The 13859-nt window shown below is 51.1% G+C and overlaps 2 protein-coding genes across 2 annotated transcripts; one reads left to right on the top strand and one right to left on the bottom strand.

Moving 5' to 3' along the window:
- Positions 1–86: 86 nt before the first annotated feature.
- Positions 87–3895, bottom strand: gatd1 (glutamine amidotransferase class 1 domain containing 1). Its single transcript, XM_034057665.3, has 8 exons — positions 3570–3895; positions 3045–3121; positions 2360–2465; positions 1950–2057; positions 1165–1259; positions 990–1083; positions 734–845; positions 87–259 (listed from the first exon to the last, which is right to left on the bottom strand). The coding sequence occupies exons 1-8, from the start codon at positions 3622–3624 to the stop codon at positions 253–255; spliced, it is 654 nt and encodes a 217-aa protein (XP_033913556.2). The 5' UTR covers positions 3625–3895; the 3' UTR covers positions 87–252.
- Positions 3896–4298: 403 nt separating this feature from the next.
- On the top strand, positions 4299–13855 carry pidd1 (p53-induced death domain protein 1). The gene is made up of 16 exons (XM_034057629.3): positions 4299–4629; positions 5287–6532; positions 6927–7340; positions 7506–7721; positions 7956–8010; positions 8663–8861; positions 9042–9233; positions 9329–9511; positions 9751–9898; positions 10083–10218; positions 10299–10449; positions 10740–10863; positions 11084–11202; positions 11564–11671; positions 11951–12144; positions 12893–13855. Exons 2-16 carry the CDS (start codon positions 5410–5412, stop codon positions 13128–13130), a joined length of 3600 nt encoding a protein of 1199 aa, XP_033913520.3. The 5' UTR covers positions 4299–4629; positions 5287–5409; the 3' UTR covers positions 13131–13855.
- The last annotated feature ends 4 nt before the right edge of the window (positions 13856–13859 follow it).

Here is a 13859-nt window from a genome sequence, read left to right as displayed (position 1 = left end):
GCTGGACATGTTAACTGATGATAAATAATGCTTTAATTAAAAGATGGGATCACTGTACCGATATGAGGGAGACAGATGTGTGGGACTTGTAGTGCTTCAGCATTTTAATTTATTTACAATATAGACAAGATGTGGGACAAACACGGCACACTCCTCACAAACAGTACTGGGTCCTATTGAAGGAAAGACCCCCGAATACAGAGGTCTAGTGATTCCTTCAGTATCCCAACAGCCTGTCACACCTTCCCAGAGTCACTTCCTGAGTAAGAAGCGAGAGAGAGAGAGAGAGTGTCAGGCACACAGAACAGTGCTACCCACGACTGCGTCACAATCCATTCTCTTACCTCTGTAATGGACCCTTCTCTGCTGAGGCTGTCTTGCCCCTTCAGACAGCACACCCCGACACAGAACGGCACTTTCATTCACACAGTAAACAAAACAAAAACCTAACTCCGTCAAGGAGCGCTACCTAAACTTTTCCCCTGCTCTTAAGTACCACAGGACCGCTAAGCGATATACCAGTTTTAAAACTCAGTTGACACTTACAACACACAGTTGTAACTGGTACCCCACACAATATAACACACTGTACAACAAACTGTACACACGCTTCTCCCCATCAGACCCCAACTTAATAGCCCACCACCAACACAGACAATGACAAGCTTTACTAATATTATCACTGGCCGCTTTAGGGGAGGGGAGGGGAGGGGAGGGGAGGGGAGGGAGGTACCTGGAGCTGCAGAGCAGGATGAGGTTCTGTACGGCTGCGACGGTGGATTGGTCATTCTGTCCGGTGACCAGGTGTCTGTCCAGCACCACGTGCACCGCGTCCACTTCACTGGCTGCAACACAACGACACGGTGAGTGTGTGTGTGTGTAAGCATGTGTCTCAGTGAGTGTGTGTCTGTGAGCATGTGTGTCTGTCTCAGTGAGTGTGTGTCTCAGTGTGTTAGTGTAATTGTACACAGTCAGTCAGCTCCACTCACCACTGTAAGTCGCCCCAGAGTCCTTCACAAAGTCTTCCACCACGATGGGGAGGTTTGCAAAGTCTCTGCGGCGCACCAGCTCCAACACAGAGGGCTGCCGGGGGAGAGAGAGTTATACAGGCACTGCACACCCAGCGCTTCAACAGACAGCTAACAACGAGCAGTGTGTCCCTACCCCGGTGAGGCTGTACCCCCTGAAGATCCAGGCTCTCTCCTCCGTGACGGCACAGCACAGAGCAGAGACACCGTGCCCCACCGCGCACACAGGCTCTGAAACAACACAGGGAAAGAGAGAGGTCTTCAGCACCCGGAAACCAAACCAGCTGGACCTAGTCAAGTCATTCTCAGAACACAGTTGTTTTATGTTTGGTTTAAACACGCTTGATTGAACTTGGCTCCCTGAACGCATCAAGAGGAGCGAGCGCTCCTGTGTTTATTTCACTCTGGAGCAGAAACGACCCTTGAGGGCTCATCTGCGTTATTCAGCCTTGTCCTCCGCTCTGTGGAGGTTCAGTCTGTGTGCTCAGTCTATACAGTGTGATACACTCTGATGAAGTCAGTTCAGTCTGTGTGCTCAGTCTATACAGTGTGATACACTCTGATGAAGTCAGTTCAGTCTGTGTGCTCAGTATATACAGTGTGATACACTCTGATGAAGTCAGTTCAGTCTGCAGTCTCTATACAGTGTGATACACTCTGATGAAGTCAGTTCAGTCTGTGTGCTCAGTATATACAGTGTGATACACTCTGATGAAGTCAGTTCAGTCTGCAGTCTCTATACAGTGTGATCCACTCTGATGAAGTCAGTTCAGTCTGCAGTCTCTATACAGTGTGATACACTCTGATGAAGTCAGTTCAGTCTGCAGTCTCTATACAGTGTGATACACTCTGATGAAGTCAGTTCAGTCTGCAGTCTCTATACAGTGTGATACACTCTGATGAAGTCAGTTCAGGACTCACTCTTCTCTGAGATGAAGTGCTGCAGGATTTTTGCCAGGTAGCCGCTGTGTGCCAGGTCTGACATTGCACCCGGAGAGCTGGGGATGAGGAGAGCATGATAGCGGGCTCCTGGAGAGAGAGCAGAGAGGGGGGAGTGAGACAGGGGTAGAGGGAGAGGGGGAACATGTTAAACAGCATGCACAAAGCTCACTAAAGCTGGGAAGGTTTACTGTTTGCAGTATGATGTCGTCATAAAAGCAGAGCACAGAGTGTCACCTAAACGGTTTAACCTTTGAGACAACTTTAAACTGGAACGCACTGGGAATGCTGGTAAACACTCATAGAGTGTGCCGGCAACCCATAGCAAGACGCATCCGGACAGTTTAAAGAGAAATGACTTCTGCATCCCCTCTCCCCCTCTCCCCCTTCACCGTCGATGGACTCCAGCTTGGCCGGGCCAGCGTAGGCTTTCATTCTGAAGTCCTGGATCAGTCGCATGTTTGTTTCATCAACATCGACAAAGTCAATCGGCTTCCCCTAAGAGAGGGAGGGGAGGAGAGGGATAGAGAGAAGAGAGAGGAGAGAAGGAAAGAGAAGAGGGATAGGGAGAGGGGAAAGGAGAGGGTTCATAGGTTACCAAAAGACTGTCTGTAAATTCCTTCTTAGTATACGTTCTCGTGCTAGTTGCAGTGGGGTTAGTTATCTTTCTGCATCCCCAGTGCTGCTCAGCACCTTCTTGCTGTACAGAAGCACACAGTATGGCACACTCCACACAGCGCACCCTGCCCTACACCAGGGCACGCACACACAGACACAGTACGGCACACTCCACACAGCGCACCCTGCCCTATACCAGGGCGCGCACACACAGACACAGTACGGCACACTCCACACAGCGCACCCTGCCCTATACCAGGGCGAGCACACACAGACACAGTACGGAACACTCCACACAGCGCTACGGCACACTCCACACAGCGCACCCTGCCCTACACCAGGGCGAGCACACACAGACACAGTACGGCACACTCCACACAGCGCACCCTGCCCTACACCAGGGCACGCACACACAGACACAGTACGGCACACCCTGTGCTGTGCAGCTACTGGACTCACCCCAGGAGTGGCGATCTGCAGGTTGAAGGTGGAGCTGCACAGATTGAAGCAGTGAAGGAAGGACTGAGCAGACACACCTGAGAGAGAGAGAGAGAAATATAAAATATATGTTATAATAAGACATATATGTACACAATAAGAGACATCCTTATGATAACAGCAGTGTGGAGTAGTGGTTAGGGCTCTGGACTCTTGACCGGAGGGTCGTGGGTTCAATCCCCGGTGGGGACACTGCTGCTGTACCCTTGAGCAAGGTACTTTACCTAGATTGCTCCAGTAAAAACCCAACTGTATAACTGGGTAATTGTATGTAAAAATAATGTGATATCTTGTAACAATTGTAAGTCGCCCTGGATAAGGGCGTCAGCTAAGAAATAAATAATAATAATAATAATAATAATAATAATAATAATAATAATAATAATAATACCGCTGCGCACATTATAACAGCCCTAATCCCGCTCGCTCGCAAGGATCATTCAAATCTAACACAATTATGACCAGTGTTGCTGTACCGACGCGTACCCTCTGCTGCAGAACTCGCCACAATCAGACACGTAGGTTTAGAAGCCATCGTCATGGTATCAATGTTTTATACTATAGTTATTTAACTTTGCAGGTGCCGCTCGTCCATCAACACACGCGTCTTTGTCTTTTAAATAATCTTCTAACAATTACTCAGAATAGTTCATAAGTCGGAACCACACGGACTGCACCTAAACCGGCGGACGGTTTCGGTTGAAATCATTTCTGAGAGACACGTAAAGATTTGCGTAAATGATGTTGCGTTAAAAGAACACTCTATTCTCTTCCTGGCGCTGCCTTGCGGAGATTACGTTCCTGTGTTTGTGAATGGCAATATTGTGTCCCACTTACTTTAGGTGCCCTTTTCTTGTAAACAGCGGCTCTTGCACAGCAGTTCCGCATTGTACAGATTCTCGATGTCGATGACTGAAAACCGGCAATGATTTTGCGCCATCTGGTGCAACAAATAAACAAACTGTGCTGACAGTAAAAGTACCCTGGCTGTGGTCTTTATTTTCCTATTAAACTGTTGCCAACGATATCTATCTATCTATCTATCTATCTATCTATCTATCTATCTATCTATCTATAGATAGATAGATAGAGATACACACAATTAATCAATATAAAATACGTATTGTTTTTTAAAAAAGTTTACATTAAGACACCAGCTAAACAACATTAATGGAGCCATCTGTCCGTTTACTACATATATATATTTGACAGTACTGTATTTTCGGGTGAAATCTGGTGCGACTCTAAAACCAGAAGCTACAGAGAGCGCCCCTATACTACTGCAGTACTCCATCACTGTGACGAACACAAAATTGTGCGCTGTCACTTTAAGACCGCCCTGCCGCCCTGTGCAAAAACTTTGGCGGCTCTGCCTAAGAGTGCAAACTGAACATCTGTCAAAATAAACCGGCAGTCACACTGAAATATAAAACAATATATCTGTATGGCTGTCATCGGAGTGCCGTTTCTTCAGCACTGCTATTAACTCAACTCGTCCTTGACTGAAGCTGCTGACGAACTAACTCTTTGTAGTTTGTTTACGCTGGTGAGTAGAAGGTAAAGCGACCGGACACTGAAGTTGTACACAATCTGTAAATGCTGTTCGCTTTATAAAGAAAACGACAGTAGTTTGTTTTAATTGCAGTGCGTTTGAGATTGTTTTAAACGACGTGTTGAAATAATAATGACTTGGAAGCTGTAAGTTTAAACTGGAGAAGGAAACCACGTGTGCAGCGCGTCTTCTTAAGTTATATTGTTAATAATATGAAGTGTTATAATGACACATTCAGAGGCCTCTTCATAATCGTTGTTTACAGTGTTCTGCAATTAAATATTTCTATCACTGTTAAATATTATATTACATTGTGTTTATATAAACAACAAAAGAGAACGATACTGAAATGTAAAGTCATACCATGTAATAATATGCATAGAGTTGATTATTACACAACTCCATCCACAGCAATGCGCCTTATTTAAGTACCCAAGCCAGCAGCTAATTCTAGTGCCTTCATATTTTAACACTTCTAAATGTTTCCCAGAGTAAAAGCCTAGCCAAGTGTAATACAGCAGTGTAATAAAGCTTGGTAAAGCACAGGGAAGCATTGCAAAGCCTAGCGAGGTATGGGAAAGCATGTTTTAAATAGTACATTGCCCTTGTCTCCTGCTGTCTCCTGTTCCCTCTGTTTCTCTCCTCTCCTAGCAGGCGCAATGCATCTGGGTGCTGCACTGGAGCGTTAGCCTGCTGCAAGTTGCAACATGCCCACCACTGCCTCAGTCTCCCGCAGCAGCAAAACAGAGAGAGATGAGAAAGAGATGAGAGAGCATGGAAGAGCAAAGGCAGAGGAGACAGAGAGAGCAGCCAAGGGAAGAGAGGAGTCAGCCAGGAGAAGAGAGGAGTCAGCCAGGAGAAGAGAGGAGTCAGCCAGGGGGAGAGAGGAGTCAGCCAGGAGAAGAGAGGAGTCGGCCAGGGGGAGAGAGGAGTCGGCCAGGGGGAGAGAGGAGTCGGCCAGGGGGAGAGAGGAGTCAGCCAGGGGGAGAGAGGAGTCGGCCAGGGGGAGAGAGGAGTCGGCCAGGGGGAGAGAGGAGCCGGCCAGGGGGAGAGAGGAGCCGGCCAGGGGGAGAGAGGAGCCGGCCAGGGGGAGAGAGGAGCCGGCCAGGGGGAGAGAGGAGCCGGCCAGGGGGAGAGAGGAGCCGGCCAGGGGAAGAGAGGAGCCGGCCAGGGGAAGAGAGGAGCCGGCCAGGGGAAGAGAGGAGCCGGGCAGGGGGAATAGACGCAGCGAGCCCCAGTGTGCCTCCCAAGCAGGCCGGACTCGCAGTCCCTGTGGACTCAGACACCCTCTCCTCAACCTCGTCCACGCCTCTGGATTCAAACTGGGAAAGCCTGGATGTAGCCCTGACTGCTGTGCAGCCCCCTCGTCCTGAGAATGAGACGACGAGGGACCGCCCCAGCTTGGAGGAAGCCCCGAACCTAGACCTGCTTTCCTGTGGTGCTGTAGACATCTACCCTGTAATTGGGTGTCAGCGCCTGGGTCCCACCCCAGACTTGACACCCTTTCCTAGGATTCGCCCTCCCCTGGGTGTGCCTCTTCTGCACCCTCCAGATCATGGCCCTGGTCCTGGTGGGGTGGCCTCTCTGGACCCCAGTGAGATCGGCTCTCCACGTGCTGATAGTTTGAGCCCCACTATGAGTGACTGCCTCCTGGGTGTGGGTCCCAAGGAGGGAGCCTCAGCTGGGTGTCAGCAGGCTGGCTTGGCCCTGGCTGGGAACAGGCTGTCCCTGGATGTGTACCCCAGGGGTGCGGCCCTCCTGCCCGAGCTGTGGGGTTCTCGCCAGGACGAGATGCTGGCCGTGGAGTTCGTGAGGCTCTGCAGCAACCAGGAGGGGATAGAGGGCGCTGTGGAGCTGCTCCCCAGGATGAGGGGGCTCAGGTCCGCCGTGCTCAAAGGTACAAACCCAGCCAGCCAACCAGCCGGCCACACAATTATTATAATACAAGTTCATACTAGGGGTGTTAATAGATAATTGAGTTTAAACTCTTGTTAAGTATTAAAGTATCATACGTTTTAAATTTTGACGAAAAGCTTAACCAGTGTAGTTATCCTCCGTGTTATCATCATATTCAGTATTTCTTTTGAATTTGATTATCAGCCCGATCGACACCAGCAACGATCAGACTAATCGAACAGAGGGTCCATGCAGCAGTACCGCACACCCTTATATAACAGTGACGGGTGGCTCTTCCAATTTGGTTCCCAGCATTCCCAGTATGCTGCAGTGTAATGGTATGATATTCCCAGTATGCTGCAGTGTACTGGTTTGATCAATGTGTTTCTCCGCAGGGGGCTCTCTCAGGGACGAGTTTGGCGCCTGTGTGCCGGGACTCTTGTCGGCGCTGCCCGATTCTTTCGGGTCCCTGCAGCTGCTCACCCACCTGGACCTGAGCTTCAACCGGCTGCACTCCCTGCCAGGCTGCGTCTCCGCCCTGCCCTGCCTCTCCACCCTCCTCCTGGGACACAACCTGCTGGGCTCCCTCCCTGAGAGCCTGGGAGACCTGCGCTGCCTCACCTTCCTCTCCCTCATCAAGAACCGGCTGCACTCCCTGCCTGCCAGCTTGGGCCAGCTGGGGGCGCTGCGGAGCCTGGACGCCTCTCACAACCTGCTGGAGGAGATACCCGAACAGGCGGGGGCGCTAGAGAGGCTGGAGCTGCTCGACCTGTCTGCTAACAAGCTGAGGAGTGTGCCGGAGACACTGGGTAAGAGCAGGGGGTCACCATACTGATCTCTCCATCCACTTCCTCTGTGTTCATGTCTGCCCTCGCTCATTGATTAGAAACACTGTATATCCTCTCTGCATTGTGCTGTATTATACTGTACTACATTGTATTATACTGTACTGTACTCTATTGTGTTGTCTGCAGGCAACCTGCTCTCCCTGCAGCAGCTGCATCTCCACAGTAACTGCCTGGAGTTGGTGCCAGCGAGCCTGGCAGCTCTGCCCAGTCTGACCCATCTGGACCTTCAGAACAACTGCCTGCGCCGGGTCCCAGCGGAGATCGAGAGCTGCCCCGCGGCCCGACTCCGAGGGAACCCCCTGGGACAGCCAGAGACACCCCAAACCCTGCCCCAGACGGAGGGTGAGAGAATTAGTTTCACAGCGTTTAAAAACAGGGGTTCATTTCAGAGTATGAAGTCACTGGTCAGTGTTACAAAGGGACTGCAAAAGAGAGCGGAAATTCTGTTACTGAGTTATTTTGAAAAATAAATAAATACATAAATAAATAAATAAATTCAATTAAATAATTGACACCTGCTGTGCTGTGACTGGGGTCTCCCTGACTCACTGGCTCCTCCCTATCTGTTTCAAACAGATGCTTCTGAACCCAAAGACCCTCCTGAGCTGCACCTGTCGGGGGACCAGGACAGGTGAGTTTCACTCAGACGCAGGTGGAAATAAGAGGCTCATTCCTTTATGCCCTGCTGGAATTAGTCTGGTCTGGTTTGGTGCTGGTGCAAACCCTCAGAGACCTCAGTATTTAAACTGTGCTGGGATGACTTCATTCATCATATAGCATGAGATAATTAACAGTTAAAATAATAAACAAACATCACTGGTTACCCTTCTGACAGTTTCCCACAGTAAAAGCATGGTAAAGCATAGGGAAGCACTGTAAAGCACAGAGAGGTCTGGTAAAGCATAGGGAAGCACTGTAAAGCACAGAGCGGTACGGTAAAGCATAGGGAAGCATTGTAAAGCACAGAGCGGTACGGTAAAGCATAGGGAAGCATTGTAAAGCACAGAGAGGTCTGGTAAAGCATAGGGAAGCATTGTAAAGCACAGAGCGGTACGGTAAAGCATAGGGAAGCATTGTAAAGCACAGAGAGGTCTGGTAAAGCATAAGGAAGCATTGTAAAGCACAGAGAGGTATGGTAAAGCATAGGGAAGCATTGTAAAGCACAGAGAGGTATGGTAAAGCATGGTAAGTGCTTAGTATAACCATGGGAAAAGCACAACAGAAAACTGCAAATGTGCAGCGACAGTGAACCTCCCTAAGGGCTGCCTCTCTCTCTCTCTCAGTTTCGTGGTGACCCATGACGGCTGTACCGTGTTCCTGCCCAGGGGGTTGAAGCTGGTATTCCCTGCGGGCGCCATCTCCATGGTGACAGTGACCTGGCGTCTACGCAGGCCCAGCAGGAAGCTGGTCAGGCTGGAACACCACGACTTCCTGTTGAGCTCCGTGCTGGAGCTGCAGCCCCATGGAATCAACTTCCACAAGGTGAGGTAAAGGTCAGGGGTTAGTGGGGAGGGAGGTGACTAATAATGAGAGACACCATACAGACAAGGTATAAACTTAGTGTGTTCTACTATATTAGTAAGTTCTTGTAGAAGATTATTTCCCACACCCTCTCCCAGTCCTCTCACTCCTTTCCCTCTCACCCACTTCCCCCCTCCCCAGCCTGTGAGCCTCTCCCTGCCCTACTCAGCCCCTCGCAGAGCCCCTCACCGGCAGGCTGTGATCCGAACCTTCGACGGGGCTTCCTGGACGGACCTGCAGACCCACACAGTGACCTACAGCAGGAGGAAGAGGGTAGAGGGGGCAGAGCTTCCACAGGATAAACTAGGCAGCCAAACTAGTAGGAACGACAAGGTACCCCTCTTCTCTCCTGGTTCATGGGGTGTCTCTCTCTCTCTCTCTCTCTCTCTCTCTCTCTCTCTCACTCCTTCTTCCCCTCTCCTCCCCAGCGGTTCCTGGCTTGCTGCAGTCTCTCTCATTTCTCCTGGTTCATGGTGGTGTCTCAGCTGGTGGAGGAGTGCTGTTCAGTGCTGCCCCTGCAGGGGGCGCTGCTGGTCTCGTCTGCGGACCCCGGGATCAAGGTGACCTTCCCCCCTGCTGCCACTGCGGAAGCGCGGCGCGTCAGGATGCAGGTGAGTGTGCTGAGTGAGTGCCTGTCATCTGTGAGTCTCCTCACTGTATTGTAATGTCACTGTGTCTCAGTGCGGTGATGTCACTGTGTAGCTGTGCTGTGATGTCACTGTCTCAGTGCGATGATGTCACTGTGTCTCTGTGCTGTGATGTCACTGTGTCTCTGTGCTGTGATGTCACTGTGTCTCAGTGCGGTGATGTCACTGTGTCGCTGTGTTGTGATGTCACTGTGTCCCTGCAGGTCCTCGCGGTGCCCCTGCCTCAGCTCAGAGAGCTCTCTGGAGACCCCCATGCCAGCGCCAGCCCACTGCTCCGCCTGGCCCAGAGCTCAGCTCTCAACTTCCTGCAGCCAGTCAGGATACAGCTGCCCTTGCCTCCGGGGCTCACAGGTCAGACTCTGTGTGTGTGTGTGTCTCTGACTCTGTGGGTCAGTGTGTATCTCTGACTGTGTGTCTGTCTCGCTCCATCACTCCCGTCTCTCTCTCTGACTCTGTGTGTGTGGTTGTGTCAGTGTGTCTCTCTCTCTGACTCTGTCTCTCTCTCCCTCACTCCTCCCTCTCTCTTTCCCTGCAGGCCTCTCTCTGGATCGCTCACGGCTCCACCTCCTGCACGGGGATCCCAGTGCTGACACGTGGACTGACATCACCCAGCAGGTGGCGCTGCAGTTCACGCACCTCTACGCTGTGTTCGAGGTGTTGCACTTCTCCTGGTGAGCCACAGACTGCCCTGCAAGTGGTCCTGTGTGTAATTCTGTGTGAGACTCTCGCTCTCTCTGTCTGTGGGTTGCAGGTACTGGCTGTGGTACACCACGCAGCGCTATGTGGGGGGGATGGTGCGGAGGGTATACGAGAGGCTGCGGCTCCACCAGGTCCAGTTCATGGCTCTGCAGAGGAAGAAGAACCCTGAGCAGGTGCTGCTGCAGTGCCTGCCCCAGAACAAGGTACTGATACAGGCTTCTCAACACAGCCCTATGCACCACTGAGACCCTATACACCACTGAGACTGATATGCCCTGTACACCACTGAGACTGATACAGCCCTGTAGACCACTGAGACCAGAGACTAGACCAGCTACAGTATCCTCTCAATACGCTTGCCTCATACACCGTATAGACTAGACTGGAAATCCTCTCTATACAAGCACACATTCTGACTGTAGAAAGGCCACCTTCTCAATATAGGTGTAGAGCCACTCTCTCCCCCTCTCCCCCTCTCTCCTCTCTCTCTCAGGTTGACGATGCTCTGGAGAGGCTGATCAGTCGGTACCAAGGTCCAGAACCCTCGGATCTGATTGACATGCTGGAGGGGGAGCAGTTCTTCGCTGGCTTCGAGAAGGGGATCGAGATAGATTCCGGTAAGGGGGACCCCCCTACTTCTCTTTCCTGGTTTGTCTGTGAATGACCCCCATGTGAACTGTTTGATCTTATTATGAATCCTACAAGTACAACCCTATCAGAACCATTGCATGTATCATATTGTGACCCCCTAGTTTCAACTGCACCCCTCTCCTCCCTCTCTCCTCTGTCTCTCCCCTCTCCTGTCCTCCGTCTTCGCCCTCTCTCCTCTCTCCCCAGACCGCCCTGATTGCGAGGCTGGGCGAATCTCCTTCGTGTTTTACTCTCACTTGAAGAACCTGAAGGAGGTGTACGTGAGCTCCAGCTCGGACCGCAGCGTGCAGCCCGTGCGCGGCCAGGTAACAGGGACATGCAGCCCCCATATATACCGCCTGTCAGTGACGAGGCATTCATACCAGTGGAGGCGGCCGTGGTGGTGTGACAAGAGCTGGCACAAGCGATCGCATGTGTGTCTCCGTCTGTCTCTGTGTGTCTGTGTGTGTGTGAGAGAGTGAAATGTTTGTAACATTGGTTAGATCATCAATATCAAACTGCTGGCTAGCCTGAAGACGTGCTCTTGACCTTCTGTCTGTCCAGATAGACAGAAATCTTGAGTTTGCCGTCAGCCTGAGATTGGTGACTGGTCAGTGTAATAAGCACAGTGTCAGGATGTGTTCGACTTGTTGTTTTAAGGTATTCTTCCTCCCTCCCTCTCTTCAGGTCTCGTTTTACCGGGGAGCGATGCCGGAGAGCTTACCTGAGGAGGCTGCAAAGAAGAGGAAGGGGCCCGATAGCCAGTGGCTCACAACTCTCCCACTGCAGCTACCAGTGAGTCACCCTGTCACCACTACCTCACTCCCAGCCCCTCCGCTCTAACCATGAGAGCCACACTGCCTCACTCTAATCACTCAGCCACACTGCCTCTGTCCTAAACTGTGGCAAACCCAGAGTATAGCCATGGGAAAAGCATGGAGATGAAACTGCAAAATGACTGTGGCAATGGATTGCGGTAAACCTTTATAAAGGTAACACGGTATTGACCTCTGTAGTGACGCCAGCTCTCTCCCTCTCTGTTCTCTCTCTTTCCCCCTCTCCCTCTGTGTGTAGATGCTGCGGTCGGTGACGGAGGGGGGTCAGTCCGGTCAGCCCTCTCCCCTGAACCTGGGGGACGAGGAGAGCGGGTTTCTGACCGAGGTGAACCTGCTGGGCATCGCGCTGCGCATCGGGGCCGAGTGGAGGAGCATCGGAACCAACCTGGGGCTGAGCTACCAGCAGCTCGACAGACTGGAGTATGGACACAGGTGTGTCTTTGTGTGTGTGTGTCAGTGTGTCTCTTTCGCTCTCTCTCTCTCTCTCTGTCTCTCTGTGTCTCAGTCTCTCTCTGTCATTCTCTCCCTCTCTCTCTGTGCAGGGGTGATCTGGGCAGACAGGTGTGTGTGTGTGTGTGTGTGTGTCTCTCTCTCTCTCACTCTCTCTGTGTGTCTCTCTGTGTCTGTCTCTCTCTGTGTCTCTCTCTGTGCAGGGGTGATCTGGGCAGACAGGTGTGTGTGTGTGTGTGTGTGTCTCTCTCTCACTCTCTCTGTGTGTCTCTCTGTGTCTGTCTCTCTCTGTGTCTCTCTCTGTGCAGGGGTGATCTGGGCAGACAGGTGTGTGTGTGTGTGTCAGTGTCTCTCTCTCTCTCTCTGTGTCTCTCTCTCTGTGTCTGTCTCTGTCTCTCTCACAGTCTCTCCCTCTCTCTCTCTCTCTGTGCAGGGGTGATCTGGGCAGACAGGTGTGTGTGTGTGTGTGTGTGTGTGTGTCAGTGTCTCTGTCTCTCTCTCTGTGTCTCAGTCTCTCTCTCAGTCTCTCTCTCTCTCTGTGCAGGGGTGATCTGGGCAGACAGGTGTGTGTGTGTGTGTGTGTCAGTGTCTCTGTCTCTCTCTCTCTGTGTCTCAGTCTCTCTCTCTGTGCAGGGGTGATCTGGGCAGGCAGGTGTGTGTGTGTCAGTGTCTCTCTCTCTCAGTCTCTCTGTCTCTCTCACAGTCTCTCCCTCTCTCTCTCTCTGTGCAGGGGTGATCTGGGCAGGCAGGTGGAGTCAATGCTCTTTTCCTGGGCGCGTGGCAGCGTCGGCTCGCCGGACTGCGTGGCTCAGCTTGTGCGGGCGATGCAGGAGAGCGGGCGCCAGGACATCGCCGAAGAGATCGCTGACATCATCGAGCTGGGCAAGCGCAAGTACCGGGACTCCCTCCAGAGAGCAGGGCTGGGGGCGGGGAGCAGCCAGGAGGACTCTGCCATAGACATGGGGTAGAGGCTACGAGTGCTGTAGGAGACAGAGCTCTGTACAGTGCTATAGGAGACAGAGCTCTGTACAGTGCTGTAGGAGACAGAGTTCTGTACAGTGCTATAGGAGACAGAGCTCTCTGAAGGACTTTGCTACAGTCATGGAGTAGTTGGGGCTGGACTTGCTATAGAGGTGCTTTTAATAATGAAGTGAGAACCACTATGGAAAGCCTGTATCGGCACACCGTGAGTGCACTGGACTGGACTGTGGACCTGCAGCTGATCTGCGCGAGATTGTATTTATTTGTTTTTAGATGTACATGTTGATTTAAAAAGAAATGAAAAATGCACTTGAATGTTTCTCTTGGTGTCGTCTGAATGTATTTTAAATGATGCTGTACCATGCCTGTGATTTTTATACAGTGTGTGTATGTGTGTGTGTGTATATATAATATATATATATATATACTGGTGTTCGTATTTGATCAGTAATGGTGACCTGTGCTGGCTGGGACTATCGGTGAGAATGCATTTGTGAAACTGAGGACCAAACTCCTGCTGATCCCCCCCACACAGGAGCACGAGGGAATGTGTGTTTCTAGAGCGGTCGTGGGGGAGTTTTGTTCTGTTTTTAATAATTGTAATTTAATTGTTAATCTCATCATGTTTTTATTTAGTTGAAATTTAAGATGTTATTTATGTATGTACTGATCTTTAGAAAAAAATGTAAATAAAACACTATATGTGCATGTATTGA

Source organism: Acipenser ruthenus, chromosome 28 (assembly GCF_902713425.1).
Source record: "Acipenser ruthenus chromosome 28, fAciRut3.2 maternal haplotype, whole genome shotgun sequence".
NCBI classification, from domain to species: Eukaryota; Metazoa; Chordata; class Actinopteri; order Acipenseriformes; family Acipenseridae; genus Acipenser; species Acipenser ruthenus.
The sequence above is the reverse complement of the archived record's forward strand: the minus strand, read 5'-3'. Positions and strand labels throughout refer to the sequence as shown.

Bases quoted from the DNA above. Each gene is read 5' to 3' on its own strand.
- gatd1 (XM_034057665.3), bottom strand. From the start codon at position 3,624: ATGACGATGGCTTCTAAACCTACGTGTCTGATTGTGGCGAGTTCTGCA. The intron at 3,122-3,569 runs GTACGCGTCGGT...TCTCTCTCTCAG, and splicing joins GGCGAGTTCTGCAGCAGAGG to GTGTGTCTGCTCAGTCCTTC. The intron at 1,084-1,164 runs GTAGGGACACAC...CTCCCCCGGCAG, and splicing joins GGGGGTACAGCCTCACCGGG to CCCTCTGTGTTGGAGCTGGT.
- pidd1 (XM_034057629.3), top strand. From the start codon at position 5,410: ATGGAAGAGCAAAGGCAGAGGAGACAGAGAGAGCAGCCAAGGGAAGAG. The intron at 8,011-8,662 runs GTGAGTTTCACT...TCTCTCTCTCAG, and splicing joins CTGTCGGGGGACCAGGACAG to TTTCGTGGTGACCCATGACG. The intron at 9,899-10,082 runs GTCAGACTCTGT...CTTTCCCTGCAG, and splicing joins CTTGCCTCCGGGGCTCACAG to GCCTCTCTCTGGATCGCTCA.